Raw genomic sequence first — 22358 nt, forward strand, 5'->3', positions numbered from 1 at the left:
CATCTCCCTTGCCTGGAACAGAACTTTCTTGTTTTTCTTCAGTCTTGTCAGAAAATGTCAACTTGTTTTCCTTCTTTTTTTTTTTTTTTTTTCCCCTGTAGCCACCCCTGGTTGTTCCTCTGGGTGGTCTCAGGGCCACGCAGGGCAAACAGCAGGAAAAATCAACCCTCAGAAAGGAAAAAAAATTACATTTTACCTTGCAGTGGGGGAACAAGAAGTGTTTCTGCTTCTGTTTCTGCAGCCAGGGCTTTGAGACACAACAAACTCCTCCAGGGAGGATTGGGCACAAACTTTATTTCTACAGAAAACTGGGAATGGTTCTGGGTGGACACACAGACAAGAACACCACCAGAGAGGACTTGCAAGGATGGAGCTGCCCTGCCCTCCCCACACCTGCTGCATTTTTTTGGGGGATTTATCAGAGGATGGAACAGCTGAGCAGCCACAGCTCCACAGGCAGGGCTGAGGATGAGGATGGGGCACAGGGAGGGGACCCTGCTGAGGCTGCAGGGTCACACCCAAGCCTTGAGCTGGGGGCTGCACAGAGCCCTGGGGTGGCAGCAGTGCCCTCCCTTGTAGAGGGCCAGGCTGTAGGGCTGGCAGCACACCAGGAGCTGCAGGCGCCGGGCCAGGCTGCAGTAAATGGCCATGGCCACCACCAGCAGAGGGGACATGATGACAAAGCCCAGGATGATGAGGGCAGAGGAGCTGTTGTCGTCCAGGATGCTCTTGCAGTAGCGGGCAGAGGAGTGCAGCACCTGTGGGGAGGGGGAGGCACAAGCAGGGTGGTTAAATTGGGAAATTCCAAAAAGTCTCACGCTGTCAGAGCCACCCCTGCCATGTGGCCTGGTGGTGACAGCAGCCAAAGCACCTCAAGGTGTTTCATTTCATGGAAAAAGACAGCTCTTCCCTCTCTGAGAGCTGAGAAAATTCAGGTGCACATCTTCACCAAGCTCTCAATTATCCCAGCACCCCTGTGAGACCAGAGCACTGATCCTGGAGCAGGCAGCACTCATCTTTATTAAATCATCCCACAGCATTTGAGGGGCACAGACCAAACCAAAAATCCTCCTGCTGCCACATCAGTGTGGGTGGCACAAAATAAAAATGAACAAAAATCCAGAAATCTGTTCCATTCTGCACAGGTTGGCCACTCTGTGGCTCTCCAGACCCTTTTGTGCTCTGCTCTTTGTGTGCACTCATTTCTGCCTGAAAAACCTGCCAGGAGAGTCCATTTGCAAAGAAAACCTCTCTGGGCCTGGCTGAGTGGTGTTTAAAGCTCTCCTTTTGTGCTGGCAGCAGCAGAGCTGAGCTGAGCACTCGGGTTTTGTGCACTCACAAATGCTGCAGGCAGCCCCCACCTCCCCAGATTTTATTCCTTCTCCTTTCAGCAGTGAAAGGAACACAACCCATCATCCTAAAAACCAACAATAAATCCACCTAATGGAGCTGCAGTGCAGAAATCAGCCTCTGGCTGCTGGGGAGGCACTGAAAAACCCAAATAAAAATCAAAAGCCCCAAAGAGGGGCAGCTCTGGGGAAGCCACAATCCCTTGCTATGATTGAATTGAAGGCAAGGCTGTGCTTAAAAAACTCCTCACAGCTTCCAGCAACACAGGGGCTTTCACTTCTGGTCCACTTGGCTGCACTCAAAACCATTTTGCATCTCCTCAAAGCCTTTGAGTGTGTGTGCAGAGGAGAGTTTGAGGTTTTCCAAGGTGAGGGAAGCTGGGAGGGGCAGTTCTGGGAGGGTTTTTTCCCATTTTCAGTCCAATTTGCAGTCCCTGCTTCTGACTTATGAAACAGGCACGTTGAGCTGGTCCATGCCTGCAAGGAAAACAGGGAACTGCTTTTTCACATCCACACTTGGTCAAAGTGATCCCAAAAATGCTTAAAGGGATATAGCAAGAGATTTGTAAATAAGGAATTAATGCAAACAGAGCCTGGGGGGACCAAGGAGGCTCAATTTTGGTGTGAGGAATGCACAGAATGTTTGGGAACAGGAATGTTGGATTGGCATGATAAGGGGATTATATATTCTGTCAGATTTTACTAATCCTATCACTAAGCAGATCCTAATGAAGGTTAAATTTACTAAATCAAAAAGCAGCAATCCCTACCAGAGCCCAGGCAGGACTGTGAGCTCTGGAGCTCAGGTTGGCAGCTCTCAGTGACAGAAATCCCAGGGAAGAGAGAAATATTGTGAAATTAAAATGCAAACAGCAACTCCATCAGGGCAGGGAGTGTGTTCACCTCACCTGGCACCTCCTGGCACTTGCATGGGGACAAAACTTCATTGCCCAACTTCCCACAGAACCTGTTCTTGTCAGCCCAGAGGGAAAAAAATCTGTTTCCTTAGGGAAACAAAGCCAAAACTTGGGGACTCTTGGTCTTTAGAGCCACAGCTCACCCGGGGCTCAAAGGAACCCTCAGGTGTGGCACTTACCTGGGAGTGGCACTTACCTGGGAGTGGCACTGGAAGCCAAAATAAACCACCACGATGGTGGGAAGCAGCACAATGGTGAAAATAACAAACATCAGGAGCAAATTGAGCAGGAAAACCAGGCAGTTCATGGTTGCTATCAGCAGGGTCCAGGCCAGGCAGCAGCAGGGGCTGCGGGGCTCCCTGGGAAGGAGCTGCTCATCCATGTCATAGGGGGGCAGCCCAGGGATCATCCTGGACTTTTCTGACAGCATTTCTCCTCCAAAATCCTCAGGGTCCTGGCCAGACATCCCTCAAGGAGATCTATCCAAAAGGGTTTCCTTGTTTTTGGTCTGACAGAGCTTGCAAAGGTTTCTTGTGCTCTTCCACACGTGGCCTTAAGCACAGATCATTGGTGGAGCAAGCAAGGAAAATCTCTTTGTGCCCCCTGCTCCCCCTGCTCAGCACAGTTTGCTGCCTTCAGATGCTTTTCCAGCCGAGTCCCAGCCTCAGTCCCAAAGGAGATCTGCTGGAAGTTTGGCAGCAGCTTTTATTTTGGTGTGGAATCCAGAGTCCTACTGAATTTGCTGCTGGTTTTTTTTTTCCAGGATTAGGATCCCAAGAGGTCCCAGAGGGTTGCTGTGGTAGCTGTGATGGGCTGCTCAGGGAGCTTTGGGATCCCTCTCCACCTCTGAGCTCAGCTGGGTGTTCTGGATGTCAGGTTTAGTGTTCAGGATGCCAGGTTTAGGTGTTCAGGATGTCAGGTTTAGGTGTTCAGGATGCCAGGTTCAGGTGTTCAGGATGTCAGGTTTAGATGTTCAGGATGTCAGGTTCAGGCTTTCAGGATGTCAGGTTTAGGTGTTCAGGATGCCAAGTTCAGGTGTTCAGGATGTCAGGTTCAGGTGTTCAGGATGTCAGGCTTTCAGGATTCAGATTTAGGTGTTCAGGATGCCAGGTTTAGTGTCCAGGATGTCAGGTTTAGGTGTTCAGGATGCCAGGCTTTCAGGATGCCAGGTTTAGATGTTCAGGATGTCAGGTTCAGGTGTTTAGGATGCCAGGTTCAGGTGTTCAGGATGCCAGGTTTAGATGTTCAGGATGTCAGGTTTAGATGTTCAGGATGCCAGGCTTTCAGGATATCAGATTTAGGTGTTCAGGATGTCAGGTTTAGGTGTTCAGGATGTCAGGCTTTCAGGATTCAGATTTAGGTGTTCAGGATGTCAGGTTTAGGTGTTCAGGATGTCAGGCTTTCAGGATATCAGATTTAGGTGTTCAGGATGTCAGGCTTTCAGGATGTCAGGTTTAGGTGTTCAGGATGTCAGGCTTTCAGGATTCAGATTTAGGTGTTCAGGATGCCAGGTTTTCAGGATGTCAGGTTCAGGCTTTCAGGATGCCAGGTTTAGGTGTTCAGGATATGAGGTTTAGGTTTTCAGGATGTCACAGGCAGCTCCTTGTCTCCAAATCACCTTTCCATGCTCTTCACCCTGTACCCAAGCAAATCTTCCTGCCCAGTTCTCATCCAAACGAGGTGACAGCGAAGAGGAAGGGCAGGAGCTGTTTCCCTGCAGAGATGGAGCAGTGTGGTGTGTCACTGCTCCCAGCTGCCTGCAGCCACTCAGACCCAGCAGTGTGGTCCCTTCTGAGGCAGCTGAGCTTTGCAAAGCTCTTCTGTTTACAGAGCAGCCTCAGAGCTGCTGTCTGTGCTGGCCAATCCTTCACATCTGGCTCCTCGTGGATGGGATTGAACACACACGCTCCAGCCACCCATCCCCAGGTCAAGATGGTCCCTCTTCAACTTTAATTATTCTGCCTCTGGTTCATTTTCTAAAATTCCTTTCTACATTAAAAAAAAAAAAAAAAGTAGAGAAATTGATAATAATGACTGTAGTCCTCAGAAATCATCTGTCCCCTGCAGCCATCTGTTATTGTTTGCAGAACATATTGATACTCTCGTAGAGCAATTATCAATTATTTCATCTACCTCATAAAATCAATATCATTTAACAATTTCAGTGACATCTCCATGCCTGTGCAGCCTCCAAGATACAGTGGCAGTAATAAGAGAGAGATATTAAAAAAAAAAAATACAGAAACAAGCTGCAGAGCAGGCAGCAGAGTGTGACAATTCCATTTCCATCATGTTCCCTCCCTGCACTCTGGGCCTGGATGGCTCCCAGGGGGGTTTGCAGGGCAGCAGCCTCAACTCGAGCTGCAAAATGTGAAATCTCTTCTCAAATCTGTCCAGACATCCCAAGGGAAATAACTGCTGGATCCATCCTGTTTTCAATGCTGCACAGGCCAGGAACAGTGTTAATAATAAAGTCTGAGGCTGTGCAGGAAACCATAAATGTGACAAGTGGCAGGGAGCTCTGAGAGACTCGGTGTTTATTCTGCCTGTCTCAATTCTGTTTAGTTTTAAAGACATAAAATTTTTCAAGCTTGATTTATGCCTTTGAGTCACACAAAACGGAACCCAACCCAAAATTATAGGAAGAGGAATCAATTTTAGGCTTAAACCATGGAAAGATGGATTTGGGCTGGGCAAGTAAAAATCCTACAGCTGCTTTTACCATCTGCTGGTGATGGCACAGGGGTGTGGTGAAACACAATTTAAACATTCATAAAAATGCCATAAATTCGAAGAAGTTTTGCTAAACCCAGTGAAACTTTCCAAAGTTCTTTTGATGTAATGAATTTTGTATTTTGCTATAATAAATTATGTATTTTAACCTTTTCAGGGGGGTGTGGAAATTGTGTTCTGTACATTTATTTGCTACACATTCTACTGATTCTTGGAATAACCAAGTGAACTTTGAGTCAGACCTCAGCGATCTGAAGAAAGATTCCTCTCTAATTCTGTGAATTTTCCACATTCTGAGCAAGGACTTTCCCAGAAGTGGGGAGATTTTGATGGTGGGGCAGTTTATAACAGGAGCATCACTGCTTTGAGATGCTGGCACTGGTGATGATTAAAGAGCATCAGAAAAATCCATCAGTTCCCTGACAGCAGGGACTGCTGCTCCCAAGGAATCATTTCCTGGCAGCACCACCTTGTGGTTTGCTGCAGTTCATAAATTTTCAATTTATGTCTCCCAATCTCTAACCCTAACCTTTAGAGGATGCTGTAAGATTTGTTATCCACTATGGAATCCTTCCAGGCACTGAAAACAACACCAAATCTTCTCACATTGCTGTTGGAGCACAAAGCCTGCTCCAAATCCCTCACTGAGCTGTGGGAATGAACGCTCCAAGCTCATTTTCACAGGGAATTTTGGCTGCAGCTCTGTGGTACAGCCCCAGCACACCGTGTGTGGCAGCTCCCAGCTGAGCTCTGGGTTTGGGAAAGATTTTTCCCCCAGAGGGTGTTGGCACTGTCCAGGCTCCCCAGGGAATGGGCACAGCCCCAAGAGCTCCAGGAGGGTTTGGACAACACTCCCAAAAATGCACAGAGTGGGATTTTGGGGTGTCTGTGCAGGGACAGGGGCTGGATGATCCCTGTGGGTCCTTTCCAGCTCAGGATATTCCATGATTCCATGGGACAGGGGATTCTCAGCAGGGAGAAAAACCACTGAGCTGCAAGAGCCAGGGGAGGCAAAGGGGAAAGGGCCAAGGAAGGAGCAGGAAAAGGGTTGGGAAGAGGGGAAGGACTGGATGAAGGGCAAGGGGAGAAGGGGAAAATCGGGAGAAGAGGAAGAATTGGAGGAAGGGCTGGAAGAACCGAGGGAAGGTCTGGAGGAAGAACCGAGGGAAGGACTGGAGGAAGAACCGAGGGAAGGACTGGAGGAAGAACCAGGAGAGGGCTCAGGGGCAGGATCAGAGGCAGAACCAGGGGAAGAACCGAGCCAAAGACCAGAGTAAAAACCCAGGGAAGAACCAGAGAAAGGACTGGGGGAAAGGCTGGAGGAAGGACCGGAGGAAGGACTAAAGGAAGCACCAGGAAGGTTCGGGGGCAGGATCAGAGGAGGCACCGGGGGAAGAACCAGAGGAAGGAGCAGAGGAAGGAGTGGGAAGCTCTGGAGAAGGATCAGAGGAAGAACCAGGGGAAGAACTGGGTAAAGGAGGAGAGGAAGAACCCGGGGGAAAGGCTGGAGGAAGGAGCAGAGGAAGGAGCAGAGGAAGGACCAGGGGTAGGACCGGGAATCTCGGGGGCAGGATCAGAGGAGGCAGAGGGAAGCACTGCAGGAGGCAGGGGGAAGCTCGGGGGCAGGACGAGAGAAGGCAGAGGAGGAAGGAGCAGAGGAAGGACTAAAGGAAGCACCAGGAAGACTCAGGGGCAGGATCAGAGGAAGGACCAGGGGTAAGACCGGGAATCTCGGGGGCAGGAAGGACCGAAGGAAGCAGAGGAGGAAGGACCAGAGGAGGCAGAGGAGGAAGGAGCAGAGGAAGCAGAAGGAAGCACTGCAGGAAGCAGAGGGAAGCTCGGAGGAAGGACCGGAGAAAGCACCGGGAATCTCAGGAGCAGGACGGGAGGAAGCAGAGGGGGAAGGACCGGAGGAAGCGGAGCGGAGCTCGGCGCCGCCCCGGAAGGCGCGCCGTGCCGTGCTATATCGTGCCGTGCCGTGCTATATCGTGCCGTGCCGTGCTATATCGTGCCGTGCCGTGCCGCAGCCATGGTGGTGCTGAGCGCGGCGCGCTGGGTGCGCAGCCGGCTCTCGGATCGCTTCTGGAGGGTGCAGGAGGTGCTCAAGTACGCTCGGGTGAGTCTGGGCCACCCCCGGCCCTGTCCTGCCCTCCCTGCAGGGTCCCCAAGCCGGGATGGATCCCTGGAAGTGCCCCGGGCTCAGACGTGTCCCTGCCCACGGCTCCGGCTGGGCTCCGAGGTCTCTTTTCCACCCAAAAGTCAGCGATTCTGTGCTTGACTCGTGCTGTAAATTCATCTGTATTGAATGAAATTCAGCGTGCTGATTGTGTTTCCCTCTTGAGTGGTTTTTCTTTATTTTGACCTTGTTCTCAAGTGCGCTTTGAAATGGGATTTCTGCTGAAATTCAGGCTCCTGTGCCAACCTTTCTCAAGGTTGTGCATCTTGCTGTAATACTGAGAGAGAAAAAGTTGAAAGAAGTGAGAATATTCGGGTTTTGTAGCAGTGCCAGTTATTTCTGGCTGATTTTTCCTATGTTAGGTGGATGTCAGAACACAAATTTAATTTTTTTTTCTGTTTGGGCAACTCTTTGACAAATCAGAGGTTCCCGCCCCATCCTTGTGTTCATACAGACACAACTGGGGAATTTATTATATTTATATTATATATAAATTCAGGGTTGTGTGAAATCACTGACCATGATTTTGTGATTGCCTGAGCCACAGAACCACAGCCCAAAGTGAGGCCTGAACTGAGATTTTTCCACCCTGCTCCAACTCTTCAGGTTTTCAACTATAAAAACCAAGAAAAGAATATTTTCATTATGTGCCAGCTTGTGAAGAGTCAGTGATTTTTGTTACAGAGAGCTGTGAATGCAAATAAGCTTTATTAATATTTTATCTTTAAATCTAAGTGAATAAAACCATTCTGGTTTTTTTTTCCCAGCATTTTCGTGGCAGGAAGAACCGCTGCTACAAGCTGGCAGTGAAGAGCGTCCGCAGGGCTTTTGTGAGATCCACCAAGGCCAGGAGGGAGAAGAAGAGATTCCTCAGAGCAGTAAGGAGCAAAATGTTGGGTGGAAAACATCAAAATGGGAGCAAGGCAGAAATGGAACAGCTGCTTTTCTTACTGGGGGGTTGGAAAAGTGGGTGAAAAGTAGGAAAAAGTGGGTGAAAAATAAGTTGAAAATTAAAAATTTAAGGCAGCATTTTCCTGGGTCGTGTTCCTCTGGGTCCATTCCAGCTCAGGATATTCCATGATCCTATGGAAATGTTATCTTTATATTTATTTATTCTTATATTTATATTTATGGAAATGTTATATTTAGCAAGTGTGAGCAGAGCAGCGTGGCAAAGGGTTTGCCTTTGAAGTATTTTGTCATGCAATATTTTAATTTTTACTCCTTCAGCTCTGGATCACAAGGATTGAAGCAGCTTCCCTTGAACATGGTTTGAAGTACCCAGCCTTCATCAGCAACCTGCTCAAGGTAAGGATGTGGCTTGGAGGATAATTAATTACTAATTAGAGTGATGAAAGACCTTCTGCTTGTGAAAGCAGTTTTGTCCAATTCAGGAACTCAGTTCTGCCCTAGACTTGTTTCTCTTTTCTGTATGGGTTATTCCTTTTTATCCTGGTGATCATTGTGGCTCTACTTCATATTCTGTCCCCAAAATTTAGGAATGAGACTTCTAAAATGCTTTTTTTGTGGGCATTTGCTGGGAATTTGTTTCAATTTGTTGATTCTGTTTTAATTTGTTCGAGCTGAAACAGATGGATTAACCTGGAACACGCAGCCTTGAGCAAAATTAGAGATTTTTCTTCAGTTGTTGGTTTCTACCAGAAAAACTTTAGGGAAAATCAGTAAATAATTTTTACATGCTGTGTTAATGGGACATCCATGGCCAGGGAGTATCTGACAGTCTTTAACAGCTCCAAATTGCACAGGATAGAAAAAAGTTAATCTGCCTTAAGACCTCAGGTCTTAAACCTTAAGAGTATTTAATGATACTTAATGAAGAGTGTTTATATAAACAGTGAAGAGTGTTCATTATATTTAATAAAGAGAGATTAAGCCTTGCAGTGTTGTTCCTAAAAATCACAGTCCTTAACCAACAATTTTTCTTGCCTTTAGTCCCAGGTGGAGCTGAACAGGAAAGTTTTGGCTGACTTGGCTATTTATGAACCAAAGACATTCAAATCCCTGGCAGCTTTAGCCCAGAGGAGGAGGCAGGAAGGGTTCCTGGCTGCCCTGGGAGATGGAAAAGAGCCAGAGGGAATATTTTCACGTATTGTGCACCACCACTATTGATCCCAGAGTCTGTGTACGTGTTTGAGAAGCAAACCTGCCGTGGGACTGCTGCTGAAATGGAAAATGTGAAACAAATCCTCTAAGGATCTTCTCCTTGATGCAATTTTCCCTGTGTTGTTGTCACTGAAAGCTGTTAAATGAAAATATAATAAAGGTTGTTTTTTTGGTTTTGTTTTTTTTATTGGTAACTGCTACTAGAAAAAAATGCAATTTGTGTGGTGAATTCTGGCGCTGAACACAGCTGGGATGGGGAGGAGATGTTGACCCTCCCACATGGACCCTGGCTGTTAAGGACATGCAGTTTGTACTTTTAAAGACTTAATAAAGACATTTTTATTGATAACTGTTATGGGGAAACTATTTGTGTTAATTTTGGCGCTTCATTGGGACAATACAGCCAGGGGATGGGGGGAAGGCAGGATGGAGGCCCTCACACAGTCCCTGTGTTAAGGACACACATAAGAACCTAATAAAGGCATTTTTTTTGTAATTGCTGTGGAGAAAAAAACTTTTGTGGTGAGTTCTGGAGCTGCACAGCAAAAAAACAGCCCAGAGTGTGATGGAGATATCAGTCCTCAGAGATGAACCCTGGCAGCCCTCAGGTGAAGGACAAACATAGCCTGTTCCGTTAAGGACTTGATAACAAACATAATTTTGTTGATAACTGCTATGAGGAAACCATTTCCGTGGAAAAAACGGGGTGGGGAGCGGTACGTCCGTCCTCACACACGAACCTCGCTGCGCCCTAAATTAAGCACACACATAATCTGATTTTTTACGGAGTTAACCAAGATATTTAAGTGGGTAAGCTCAGCATTCCTGCCCCCCTCAGGCCGCGTCCCGGGGCGGCCCCGGCTCTGAGGGCGCTGAGGGCTCTGAGGGCGGCCCCGCCCTGCGCGCATTCCCGGCCGTTGCGTCACCGCGCCGCGCGCGGCCCGGGCGGCGTCCTGCGTCACAGCCCCTCAGCCAATCAGCGGCCGCGGCCCCGCCGCGCTCCACCAATCAGCGCCGGGCGGATGCGGGCGGGGGGGAAGGAGAAGGAGCGCGGAGCCAGCGAGGCGGCGGCACAAAATGGCGGCGGCGGCGGGAGGCGGCGGCCCCGTGGGCCCTCAGGCGGCCGGCGCGGCTCCCGCTCCGGTACCGGGTCCCGGCGCGGTGTTGATCGGCGACCGGCTGTACTCGGGCGTGCTGATTACGCTGGAGAACTGCCTGCTGCCCGAGCACACGCTGCGCTTCACGCCGTCTATGAGCAGCGGCCTGGACCCCGACACCGAGACCGAGCTGCGCGTCACCGGCTGCGAGCTCATCCAGGCGGCCGGGATCCTGCTGCGGCTGCCGCAGGTGGGGCTGGGCGGGTGTGGGGAGAGGGCTGGGATTCAGCAGGGCCTGGCTGTGCCCTTCTTTGTGAGGGCCTCGATGTCTCGGTTCCCGGCCGGGCAGGGCCGCAGTTCGGGGCCGGGCAGGCCGCGGCACCGCCCGGGGCTCGGGGCTCGCTCCGGGCCTTTCCCTATGGCAGCGCCGCCCCCGCCGCCTCCGTGTGAGGAGCGGGGATTGTGCAAAGCCGGATTTCTGAGCTCTCTCCTCTGGAGGCGTGGTGACCTCGGGAGGGTTTTGTTTCCTGGAGAACTTTATAGGCCGAACAGCCTCGTTGCTCTCTGTGCCTCAAACTTTCCACGCGCCTTGCAGCTCAGTTTCAGCATATGCAAATTGTGACGATTTTAGATTTCCCTTCACTTTCCACGCCCAAAAACCAATTTATTTTTCCTGGCGTGCTTTCAAAACTTTCAATTTTATTTGTGGGTTTTTTTCCTATATTTTTTTAATAATTTAGTCAACTGGGAGCCTATTTTCACATTTTTTAATAAAAGAAAATTAGGATTTGCTGTCTGTATTTGATTTGTAGGCAATATTTAAAGCATTGATAACATTTTGGGCAACTTAAATAATTAAGTAGCAATTCTGCTTTTCTTTAGATACTGTCGAGCTTCCTCCCATGCTTAATTAATCTTCTGGGTCTTAAATCTATTAAAATTTCTCTTCGGAATTGGTATTTTTATTCTTACCTGTTGTGATTCTCTCTTTTTTTAGGTGGCTATGGCTACAGGGCAGGTGCTATTCCAGCGGTTTTTTTATACCAAGTCTTTTGTGAAGCATTCCATGGAGGTAAGAAGGCATTAAATGACATTTGTTGCCATATTTATCTTCTGATAACTGTTGGCAAATTGTCATCTGAGATGAGATCAGTGTTAGGAACTAGTTTGGAGATTATAACTGTAGAGAAATGCTATTTCATAGTGACTTTTGTCAAATATTTAGAATTTTCTTGTTTTACCAATTTTTCTTTTCCTCATTAAGCTGTTGAAGGAACTCAATTCCTGATACATTACATAAAATATTATATTTTATGCTTGTTTTTCAGCATGTGTCCATGGCCTGTGTGCATCTGGCATCCAAAATTGAGGAAGCCCCCAGACGTATTCGGGACGTGATCAATGTGTTCCATCGCCTCAGACACCTGAGGGAGAAAAAGTAAGCTGAGAATTCAGAATAATCTCAATTCTCTGTGGTATATTTTAATTTTTAGACTTCACAGCAGCATCATTCCTTGTTTGATAAATCATGGAATATTTCACAGGGATCTCATTTTAATAAATAAATATTTTTGATACAAAGAATGATGCTTTTTATTTTTACACAACTCAACCTGAGTTTCCTTAAGATGATCACCTTGTCTTGCAGAAAACCTGTGCCTCTAATATTGGATCAAGAATATGTGAACTTGAAGAATCAAATAATAAAGGCAGAAAGAAGAGTGTTGAAGGAGTTGGGATTTTGTGTTCACGTGAAGCACCCTCACAAGGTTTGTACTTTATAAATTCATTATATAACCAATGTTTTATGTTCTGTAAAGCTTTGAGGAGGCTGCCTGGAAGCTCTGTGGACTGCACATGATGATCAGTGAATTCAGTGAGATTAGTTTCTTACCATCCTGATGTTTTCTTTCTCATTTAAGAGACTCTTACTAATTGTTCTCGTATCACTGCTGAGTGACGGCGAGGTGGCTGCAGGTGCTCAGTATTCCTGGAAGGCAAATTGGATCAGTAGGTAGCTGTGGTGGTGGAAAACATCACCTGCACTTAGATCCCCAAGCAGGGAGGAGTTTGGAGGCCTGGGGTTGTCCTCATCACTCCTGGTGGGAACATGCTGAGGTATTAAAGCTCTGTGAGCCCATTTAGTGCTTGGAGTGTGTTAAAACCAGGCTTAGGCTTGGCTGGAGATGAGACAAGGCTCGGTATTAACAAGGGTCAGAGTGGATGATACTTGAGAGATGCAATTAACTGGTAAAAGAGCTTCTGTTTCTGTGCCAACACAATTTGGGATCTTGCTCTTTTCTCCTCTAAAAAAACTCCTGCTCAGAGCCTTCTTTGAGCTTCTTGACACTCAGAATTTCCTCTTGTCATCCCCCCCAGAGTGCAGCTGTAGTTTGTTCATTGGGGTGAATTTTGCCATCATTCTTCCTCTCTGCAGCCTTGTTTTCCTTCCAAACCCAAGGAAAAACCCTCAGAACTGAACAAACCACACACAGTGTTAGCTCTGTTCTCTGCAAGCACTGCCAACTTCCTCACTGCTGATTGCAGCTTTTTCTCCCAGGCTGCAGCTAAAACAGGATTTGTGAGGTGTGTAGGAGAACAGAATCAATCCACAAAACCTCTAAATCAGAACCAATCCTCAAAATCAGTGTAAAAAATCCCCCAAATCAAAGACCTGGCTGAGTAGCAGGACAAGGTGTGGATGGACACTGGGGATGGTGCAAACACTTCATGGGAGTGTTTTAGGCCTTGAGAGAGGATCACAGATGCCTCATGGATGTCCCTCTGAAATAAGCAGGTGGCTCTCCAGATGCTTGGTAATAACTCAATGACCCATATCTTCCAGATAATCGTTATGTACCTTCAGGTATTAGAATGTGAACGTAACCAACACCTGGTCCAGACCTCATGGTAAGTTGATTTTCTTTGTTCTAAGAGACCAGAAGGGGCAGTAGCAGAAATATGTCACTTGAGGCACTGGGCAGCATTGCTCAGCAGTGCTTGGGGTCACCCCAGACAGCTCCACTGTCCTTGGTGTGCCCCAAACTCCTTCCCAAATGTTGAGCGGCCTCTTAAGTTCGAGGCAGTGTTTTAATGGTAAGGTAGCTTTCCACCCTGACTTCTCACTTCCCTCCTCTCTGCTCTCACTCTCCAGCTGAAGGGGAAAAGGTTGGGTGGGTTTAGAGTTGTTCCCTTGGGTTCTTCTTCAGGGAAAACTTTGGGTGGAGTTCAAGTCTGTTCCCAGTGCTGGGAAATGGCTTTTCCCAGGGCCTGGATCAAAACCTCAGCACAGATAAATTTCTTTATGTGGAAAATGCAAGATGTCAGCTTGTAAGCCTGGATAGATGGATAGCCTGGATTCATGTTTGCCAAGAAATGTTCTCTGCCTTGTTGCTCTCACTTAATAAATATTTGCTTGGGGGTGGGAAGCTTCTGTAAAATTCCACCCCTTAAACTTTACCAAATAATGCTTTTTAAACCATAACTCCTTTTAACAATACCAATGGTCTAAAAGAAAACCACCTTTAGTGAATCCAAAGACCATATTTCTGCTGACTGAACTGTCTGGTACTGTGAGCTGTGTGTAGAGAACCAGTTTTGACTTTTCTTTTCTGTACTCTTTTGATCAAAGGGTAGCCTCTGAGGGTAAGTGACTAAGACTTCTCCTCTGCTGCCCATGGTGCAGGGATAGCTGCCGTCTTCAGTCAACCCAAAGCTCTCCAAAGAGAAGGCTGGCTCTAGACAGGTGGTATATACATGATAGTAGAGTAACTGGCCAACTGCTTCTTGTGCTTTTTATTTTTTTTACTCTGCATTTTTTTCATTGTTTGTATCTTTGATAACCTGAGCGTTGTTCTGAAATTTGTTTATTTTTTTTTTAAATGTTCTAGTTCTCTTAACTGTTATAATGTGATGTTTCTTATATGATAAAGCAAATTAAGGTGGGGTTTTTAATCTTAAAAAGGGATGAATTAACAGCAAAAAAATGAATAGTTTATATTTGTAAACTAGTACATGTGTGAAGCTTGGAGACAAAATGTGATGTTTAGAGACACTTGCCAGAAGCAGTGGATGGGAGTTCTGGACTGCCAGGAATGTGCTGGTGATGGAAAGAGGGGGCTGAGGGGAGGGAGGGAATTACCCCAGCTGAGCAGGGGGTCAGATGTTACCATAACACAACTGTGTGCTGGTGTTTGTGCTTCCAGTTCCCAGAAACTGCTGGGTATCCGGTATCATTGGTTTTTGAAATGTGCATTTTTCCAACATCACCTTTTTTAAAGCTATTGTGACAAGGATTCATTTCCTCCTCAGTGTCTGACTGAGCCCACAGGGAAGAGGAGCAGAGGCCAGTTTGGAAGCTGGAATGATTCTCAATTGGGCAAACCAGAAAAAAACTTTTGTAGCTTCCAGATGCTCCAAGTCCTCCTTTCCTTTATCACTTCTTTGGCCAAAAGATTTGTGCTCTCCTTGTAGTGGGACAAGCAGCAGGTTTAGAAGTTTTCTCCCAGAAAGATGAGCTGATGGTCAGTGTTGCTTTTGTACAAACAAGAATTTGGGGCAGGTGGGAGTTGGAAACTCCTGGAATTCCAATTCCTCCTCTCTCTGGAAATGCTGCAGGGGCCTGACCTGTGGTCTCTGCTTTGACATCCTGGGGGTCAGTGAATCCTTGTATACTGGGTACCCACATGGTTCATTTTTACCTTAAAGTATTATTTTAAGGACTTTTATTATGTCTGCTTTTAGTTTTTATCTGATATTTTATGTGCTCCCAAGCACATCAGCTGAGAGATTCACAGGAATTTACTTTGTATATTTAAGATTTAACAACATATTGCTTAAGTGTACTGACTGGAATATGTGCAATATTTTACAGTTTTCTCATTCTGTGAATATTCATTTTAAGCAACCTTACTGAAATGGGACAATTTGGAAACCTTATTTCATGTGCCAAAGAGGAGATGTGCCTGAATACTGACTGTTCTCCTGAACTGATGTTCCCACACACCCTGATTTCTCCTATGGCTGACTTTTTACACCAAAAAGAATTCTGTTCTGGATGGAAATGGACCCTTGAATCCCACTGGAAGCTGAGCTGTGCTGAAGAGGATTGCATTTCATGGGAGAACTGCTCCAGGAGCTGCAGCTTTTGCCAGACCCTGGTTCTGCCCCATTGCAGGGGAATGTGTGAACCTAAAATTCTCTAACTGAGTATTTCTGAGCACACTGTATGTTGTCTTGATGAAAATAACTTGTTTATTGCATGAGAGCAGGCCAGTAGAGATCCAGCAGCAAAAGTGAAGTTAAAATTGGTTCTCTTCTCACCACTGAATTTTCAGCAGTCAGACTTTTTCTGTCACACCTCCCTCCCCTTGAGGGATTTATTTTAGTTATTTCTTTTATTTTTTTTTCTTTTAGTAAAATCATTCAGCTTCTCTTTAGATTTCCAGGAATATAATGTTGAACTAGTAACTGAGTGCAGAAATAAATAGCTTTTGTAGAAGTAAAATCAAATCAAAAACCCAGAGAAAAAGAAGCCCAAAGAGCTTTGCAGTGCCTTTCAACCTCCTGCTGTTGTGTTTTTCAGGAATTACATGAACGACAGCCTGAGAACAGATGTCTTTGTGAGATTCCAACCAGAAAGCATTGCCTGTGCCTGCATTTACCTGGCAGCCAGGACACTGGAGGTGAGCCACACTTCCATGGATTGGGTTTTTTTTTTTTTTTTTGAAGTCTTTTAACAGCAGGAGAAATCTGAGCTTTGTGTCTCTCTCCTTTTTCAGATCCCGCTTCCAAATCGCCCACATTGGTTTTTACTGTTTGGAGCCACAGAGGAAGAAATTCAAGAAATCTGCTTAAAAATCTTGCAGCTCTACACAAGGAAAAAGGTTTGGTTCTTTTTTTTTTTTTATGTAAAGGTTGCAGCTCAGAGCAGGAATTATAAAATTTGACCCTGTTTGAAACCACAAGGCTGGGAGTGAACAAAGAGCAGTCACTGTCTGGGACTCCTTGGATTTTCATTCCCCTCCCTGGGAGTGAGGAACCAGGAAATTCAGATCTCACAAGCAGTGCTCCTGTGTTCACAGGTGGATTTATCTGATCTGGAAAGTAAAATAGAAAAGAAGAAATTGGCTATTGAAGAGGCAAAGGCACAAGCTAAAGGTCTGGTACCTGAGGGAATTCCAAGCTTGGATAACACATCGGGATTTTCCCCTATCCCAAAAAATGGTAAATAGTGGAGAACTAATTTTTAATAACTCTTTCATGTGTATTTACCCTTTTGGGAAGCATTTACAAGTGTGGTTTGGGGTTTGGTGGGGATTTTTTTAAGATGGCTTCTAGCACTACTCAACTGGCAGGCTTTGAATAGCATTGTAACTTTGTGATTCCTTGAATCAGATAAAAGCTAAAATCAAATTAGTCTGAAATTAAGACTAGTTTAAACTCATATAGGCCAGGGACTTGCTTTTATGTGGATTTGGCAATAAACTCAAATCCTTGCCACTGGCATGTTGTGCTAAAGCAATATTGTAACATTTGGGGATGTTGGGTGTGGAATTTGTTGGTTGAAAGTTTCCAGTCTGGTGCAGGTCTCACCTAGAACACAACATTCACCATCCTCTTCTCCAGTTTAACTTTCAAACCATGAAATAATTGGCAAGGAAAGCAGGATGGTTTTCTGCCTTTTCTTGCAGTTACTTCAATACTTTGGCAGAAATGTTTCAGATGAATTTCTGCCTCCTGTGAACTTGTTGAGATCTGCTTGTGGGTGTGCAGAGCAGCCCTGCTTGGTGCAGATGTGGGCTCAGGAGAGGCTCCAGTCCTTGCAGGTACTTTCCAAAAAGGTAACAAAGGTTTCTTCTTGCAGAGTCTCCAAAGGAGGTTAAAGGAAATAAACCTTCACCACTACCTGTGCAGGCCATGAAGAATGCTAAGAGGAAAACAGAGGGAGCCAAGAGAACCAGCTCCAACAGCCCAGTGAATGGGTAAGGATTTAAAGGAAGCAGCAGATTTTTGTCCTGTGAATCCTGAAACAACATAACTGAGTGTTCCTTGTCCTGGCAGTGTCCAGAAAGGAAGAGAGAGCAGAAGTCGGAGTGGAAGCAGAGATCAGAGCTACTCCAGGTCACCATCGAGGTCTGCATCCCCTAAGCACAGGTAGGGTGTGCTCCAAGTCCTTCTTTTCCCATTTCCCCAGGCCTTTCCTTTTTTCCCTTTCCCCAACCCTTTCCTTTTTTCCCCTTTCTCCCAGGCTTTTCTTTTTTTTCCCTTTCTCCCAGCCCTCTCTTTTTTCCCTTTCCCCACCCCTCTCTTTTTTCCCTTTCCCCAGCCCTCTCCTTTTTCCCCTTTCCTCAACCCTCTCTTTTACCCTTTCCCCACCCCTCTCTTTTTTTTCCCTTTCCCCACCCCTCTCTTTTCCCCTCTCCCAGTCCTTCCCCATGTCAGCTTTGCCAGCTCCTCACCAGCAGGCTGAGGTGACCCAGCAGTGTGTGCTGAGTAACTCCAAGCTTGGGTGCTCACAATAACTGTAACCAGAGCTGGAGAATGGGATAAGAATTTTTAAAACCAATATTTCTACAGTAACCAGTGGAAGTTTAGGGACACAAGATGAGTTTTCATGGCGCTCTGAACAGCAGGAAGTTGTTAAAACTCCAGAGAATGATGTTTGCTGTCCTTTCTCTGCAGGAAAAGCGAGAGTTACTCCACATCCAGCGGCTCCAAGTCGCAGAGCCGCTCCCGCAGCCGCAGCGATTCCCCCCCGCGGCAGTTCAACCACAGCTCTGCCTACAAGGGCTCCAAGGTGCGCAGCTACAAGAAATCCAAAGACTACAAATACTCGGCGCACAAGGCGCGCAAGTCCCGCAGCCGCAGCTCGTCGCGCTCCCGCAGCCGCTCCCGCGAGCGCTCCGACCACTCGGGCAAGTACAAGAAGAAAAGTCACTACTACAGGAACCACCGGCACGAGCGCTCCCGCTCCTACGAGCGTGCCGGGCACCGCTACGAGAGGGACAGGGACAGGGACAGAGAGAGGGAGCACCCGGGCCACAGCCGGCACCGGCGCTGAGAGCCGGGCACAGCTGGCACCAGTGCTGAGCTCTGGGCATGGCCAGCACCCAGGGCACAGCCGGAACCCAGAGCACAGCCGGCACTGCTGCTGAGCTCTGGGCACAGCCACTGAGCTCTGGGCACAGCCAGCACCTGGGGCGCACAGCTGGAACCTGGGCACAGCTGGCACCATCACTGAGCTCTGGGCACAGCCGGCACCGGTGCTGAGGGCCTGGCACAGCTGGCACCAGTGCTGAGCTCTGGGCACAGCTGCTGAGCTCTGGGCATGGCTGGCACTGCTGCTGAGCTCAGGACACAGCCAGAACCCAGGGCACAGCTGGCACTGGCACTGAGCTCTGGGCACAGCCAGAACCTCGGGCACAGCCGGCACCGGCACTGAGCTCTGGGTACAGCTGGAACTCTGGGCACAGCTGGCACCTGGGGTACAGCTGGAACCCCGGGCACAGTCACTGAGCTCTGGGCACAGCTGGCACCCAGAGCACAGCTGGCACCTGGGGTACAGCCGGCACTGACCCCTGGGCACAGCTGGCACCCTGGGCACAGCCACTGAGCTCTGGGCACAGCCGGAACCCAGAGCACAGCTGGCACCTGGGTCACAGCCACTGAGCTCTGGGCAAAGCCAGCACCAGTGCTGAGCTCTGGGCACAGCTGGAACCCAGGGCACAGCCACTGAGCTCTGGGCACAGCTGAACCCTGGGCACAGCCACTGAGCTCTGGGCACAGCCAGCACCAGTCCTGAGCTCTGGGTACAGCCACTGAGCTCTGGGTACAGTTGGAACCACGGGAACAGCTGCTGAGCTGGGCTGCTGCAGGGTTGGTTCCTGCTGGGGAACCCCAGGGCTGCTTCCAGAGGGAATTCCTGCTGGTGAAACCCTAAGGCTGCTTCCAGAAGAGGTTCCTGGTGGTGAACCCCAGAGGACATTCCTGCTGGTGAGCTCTTCCCAGGGCTGCTTCCAGAAGGAGTTCCTGCTGGTGAGCCCCAGGTTGCTGCAAGGGAGAATTCCTGCTATAAGCCCTTGGTGCTCCCAGGGGAGTTTCTGCTGGTGAGCCCCAGAGGGAATTCCTGGTGAGCTCCCCTCGGGGCTGCTCCCAGGGGGGAAATCTTCCTGGTGAGCCCAGAGGGAATTCCTGCTGGTGAGCTCTCCCCAGGGATGCTTCCAGAGGGAATTCCTGCTGGTGAGCTCCCTGGGGATGCTTCCAGAGGGAATTCCTGCTGGTGAGCTCCCCAGGGATGCTTCCCTCAGGAATTGCTGTCTGTGACACCACTGGTGAACCAGCTCTGCTTCCCTCAGAATTCCCTCTGCCAGCAAAGCTCCTTCCCCTTGGTTTGTGCAGCACCAGGGTTCATCTGGCTCATGATTCACCCCTGCCTCAATCCACGCTCTGGCAGCAGTTTGTGCTGATCCATGAATCCAAAGGAAAGGCTGGCAGGGTGGCAGGTGAGTCAGGAGTGCCACTGTCACCCTCAGTGCTCCCCATCCCCCAGAGCACTGCAGTGTTGGGAATTCAGCCCCATCCTGTGCCCAGCAGTTCTTCCCTGTGGACCTGGGAAGCTCCTCAGCCCCCTGGGAGTGGTTTGGTGCTGCCACCACCCTCTTTTCATACAGGCTGGATGATGTTGTACAGGTGGGAGGTGACTTTTTTTAGACCTGTTGCCTATATTAGGTTCTCTGTGTATATATATTTTGCAGTGTTACAGTACAGTATGGGAAAATGGCCTTCCTAACCTTTACACTTTACCCACAATGTAAATAAGCATTTGTTTAATACAGGTGAAGATATATACAGAAAATTCAAAACTTGAATTCTATCAAAAACAACAAAAAAAGACTTGTGTAGAAAATTCTGATAAATGTGAAAGTATTTAGCTCTGTGCATTGAGAGTAGTATATTTTTATCTGTGCAATGCTGTGTGCAGGCCACCAGCTCAGAGGACATTTCCTATGTATCCATTTGAAGTGGTTGAGAATTCTTTACTCAGGATCTTTGACACGCTGAAGAATTGGTAGTTTGTTGGTCTGCATGCTTGATGAACAGAGCATTTACAAACCAATTAGCAGAGCCCCACAGCCCAGTAGTATCAGTTCTAGTGGTATCTCTGAGCTGTTACTCTCATGCTCCCCAATTTCATTAAAGTATTTGATTTTCTATTACATTCACTTGAGTTTCTTATGAGCTCCACCACTTGTGCCTACTCATAAGGAAGAAAATTGGTGCAAAGTGAAGAGATTTTCAAACTGTGGTAGATGCAAGACTTGGAATTCATTCCCCATTCCCTTAAAGGCAGGAACTTTGAGCACCAAACATCAAATCCCCCAATCCACAAAGATTTGAGGTGGAATTTCTCTGACTTGAGGAGCTGTGTTTGCTCTGGGCCTCCTCACCTGGACACAGAGGAAGAGCTGGGGTTGAAATCTGGAGGTTGCACAGCTCAGGAAATCCCATCCCTGGGGGCTTTGTGCCATTTTGGGGGGTGAAATGTTGGAGTGGCTGAACCTCTGTGCTGGGTTTGGTGTGGGAGCTGCTGGGACATTGCAGGAACTCAGAGCTGCTGCTGAGCTGGCAAAAGTTCACCTGGAATCAAAATCCCCACGTGCAGCTGGGTGTGCAAACAGCTCTCAGCCCTCCAGGTGAGTTATGGCTTTGTTTTCCCAACCTCTGGTGACTCCACCGTGGCTCTCAGGCATCAGAACCTCTCAGGTCTCTCATCTGGTGTTCACCTGCACTGAAACCTGGCTGGTGGAAGATGCTGAAAGCTCAGATAAATCCCACCTGCTCTTTCCTCAGATAAAACCTTCCCATCCTTCCTGGGAAATAATCCTCCAGGCTTCCTGTTTTCCCAAAAATGGCTCAGCCAGCTGTGAATTCACTGTGGCAGAGCTGCTTTTGTGTCAGAGGCTCGACCACCAAAGCTTTCCCAGGTGAGAGCCTAAAGGATTATTTCCCACAGGTTGCCAAATTCCAGCTGTGCCAACATCCCAAGCACTGAGAGGCCACTAAGCAGTTTAAGCAGTGATGGGGATTTAAAAAAAATAAATTCCAATCCCACCACTCTGCCTTACCACCAAAGGGAATTGTTCTGAAATGCACCCAGCCCATGTGGGAAGGGATTAAAGCACCAGGGGAAGAGGAGAGTTGCTGGAATGGAGCTTTATTTGGGAAGAAAAAAGAAAAACCAGGTATCAATATCAGGGCAGCCTTGCTGCTGGCTTGCTGCCCCAGCTGCTGTGTGCACCGGGATGAGCTTTTCCCCCAGCCTCGGGGAATCCAGGCTGTTCCAGAAGTCCCTGCTCAGCTTTGTTCATGCTGGCTGAGCCAGGAGAAATGGATTTTGTCATCTGGAAGGGTTTTGTCATCTCCACCTCCCCTGGGAATGTGATGGGAACATCAAACCTGAGCTATCCAGCAGCAATACTTTAACATCTATAAATCCTGGACGTTTTTGGAGCTGGTGCAGGTATTTAAACCAACAAAAGGGAAAGAAGGCAGAATCAGCAGCTGTTTCAGGCTTTTCCACTGAACTTTCCCAAATTATCACATCTTTGTTCTTCAGTTTCCCAAACAAGGGGAGAGTCTATCCTTGACCTGTAGCAGGATGAAATTAGTTTTAAGAGTGTAGTGATCGTTTTAAAAAGAAAAGAGCAATAATTAAAGCATTTAAACCTCCATCCTACAGTTTGTTCATGAGTGTGCAGGTCAGGAGCAGGTTCTGGATCTGGGAATCACGGGGGATAAAGTGAGGATGAGCTAAGGGCAGGATCCTGTAGGGATTTCCAGGTCTAGTGAGGAAGGGATAGAAATGTCCCTGGCACACCCAGGGATGTGGGGAGTCCGGAACCGGGGGTTCCTTCCTGCCTCTGGAGCTGAATCCTTCCCTTCTGCCCATCCCTGGCTGCCG

General features: G+C 47.9%; 3 protein-coding genes and 1 long non-coding RNA gene across 8 annotated transcripts; 3 read left to right on the forward strand and 1 right to left on the reverse strand.

Annotated features, from left to right (window-relative positions):
* Window positions 1-277: 277 nt before the first annotated feature.
* Window positions 278-3258, reverse strand: TMEM88B (transmembrane protein 88B). The gene is made up of 2 exons (XM_033079651.2): window positions 2463-3258; window positions 278-758 (listed from the first exon to the last, which is right to left on the reverse strand). Exons 1-2 carry the CDS (start codon window positions 2730-2732, stop codon window positions 513-515), a joined length of 516 nt encoding a protein of 171 aa, XP_032935542.1. The 5' UTR covers window positions 2733-3258; the 3' UTR covers window positions 278-512.
* On the forward strand, window positions 3122-4137 carry LOC117006904. 2 transcript variants are annotated; one of them, XR_004420038.2, is made up of 3 exons: window positions 3122-3207; window positions 3340-3360; window positions 3404-4137. It is a non-coding gene; the product is annotated as an uncharacterized LOC117006904 (long non-coding RNA). The 2 variants fall into 2 exon arrangements; XR_006163109.1 differs by having other exon boundaries at window positions 3148-3207; window positions 3318-3360.
* Window positions 4138-6775: 2638 nt separating this feature from the next.
* MRPL20 (mitochondrial ribosomal protein L20) lies at window positions 6776-9475 on the forward strand. Its single transcript, XM_033079559.2, has 4 exons — window positions 6776-7115; window positions 7943-8053; window positions 8406-8483; window positions 9129-9475. Exons 1-4 carry the CDS (start codon window positions 7029-7031, stop codon window positions 9303-9305), a joined length of 453 nt encoding a protein of 150 aa, XP_032935450.1. The 5' UTR covers window positions 6776-7028; the 3' UTR covers window positions 9306-9475.
* An 884-nt stretch (window positions 9476-10359) lies between these two features.
* On the forward strand, window positions 10360-18859 carry CCNL2 (cyclin L2). Of its 4 annotated transcripts, XM_033079607.1 has the most exons (12): window positions 10360-10646; window positions 11394-11468; window positions 11725-11834; window positions 12045-12165; window positions 13242-13306; window positions 15981-16080; window positions 16177-16281; window positions 16480-16621; window positions 17262-17379; window positions 17459-17551; window positions 18080-18475; window positions 18839-18859. In XM_033079607.1, exons 1-11 carry the CDS (start codon window positions 10377-10379, stop codon window positions 18456-18458), a joined length of 1578 nt encoding a protein of 525 aa, XP_032935498.1. In that variant the 5' UTR covers window positions 10360-10376; the 3' UTR covers window positions 18459-18475; window positions 18839-18859. The 4 variants fall into 4 exon arrangements, with proteins under 4 accessions (XP_032935498.1, XP_032935497.1, XP_032935500.1 ...); XM_033079606.1 differs by lacking the exon at window positions 18839-18859 and having other exon boundaries at window positions 18080-18616; XM_033079609.2 differs by lacking the exons at window positions 10360-10646; window positions 11394-11468; window positions 11725-11834; window positions 12045-12165; window positions 18839-18859 and having other exon boundaries at window positions 12179-14141; window positions 18080-18616.
* Window positions 18860-22358: the final 3499 nt, after the last annotated feature.

Source organism: Catharus ustulatus, chromosome 24, assembly GCF_009819885.2.
Source record: "Catharus ustulatus isolate bCatUst1 chromosome 24, bCatUst1.pri.v2, whole genome shotgun sequence".
Lineage (NCBI taxonomy): Eukaryota > Metazoa > Chordata > Aves > Passeriformes > Turdidae > Catharus > Catharus ustulatus.

What these genes read in the sequence shown, in the direction of transcription:
- TMEM88B (XM_033079651.2), bottom strand. Translation starts at nt 2,732, where the DNA reads ATGTCTGGCCAGGACCCTGAGGATTTTGGAGGAGAAATGCTGTCAGAA. An exon ending in GCTTCCAGTGCCACTCCCAG is followed by an intron (nt 759 to 2,462) that starts GTAAGTGCCACT and finishes CCCTCCCCACAG; the next exon opens with GTGCTGCACTCCTCTGCCCG.
- MRPL20 (XM_033079559.2), top strand. Translation starts at nt 7,029, where the DNA reads ATGGTGGTGCTGAGCGCGGCGCGCTGGGTGCGCAGCCGGCTCTCGGAT. An exon ending in AGGTGCTCAAGTACGCTCGG is followed by an intron (nt 7,116 to 7,942) that starts GTGAGTCTGGGC and finishes TTTTTTTCCCAG; the next exon opens with CATTTTCGTGGCAGGAAGAA. An exon ending in TCATCAGCAACCTGCTCAAG is followed by an intron (nt 8,484 to 9,128) that starts GTAAGGATGTGG and finishes TCTTGCCTTTAG; the next exon opens with TCCCAGGTGGAGCTGAACAG.
- CCNL2 (XM_033079607.1), top strand. Translation starts at nt 10,377, where the DNA reads ATGGCGGCGGCGGCGGGAGGCGGCGGCCCCGTGGGCCCTCAGGCGGCC. An exon ending in TTGTGAAGCATTCCATGGAG is followed by an intron (nt 11,469 to 11,724) that starts GTAAGAAGGCAT and finishes CTTGTTTTTCAG; the next exon opens with CATGTGTCCATGGCCTGTGT. An exon ending in TTCCCCTATCCCAAAAAATG is followed by an intron (nt 16,622 to 17,261) that starts GTAAATAGTGGA and finishes TTCTTCTTGCAG; the next exon opens with AGTCTCCAAAGGAGGTTAAA.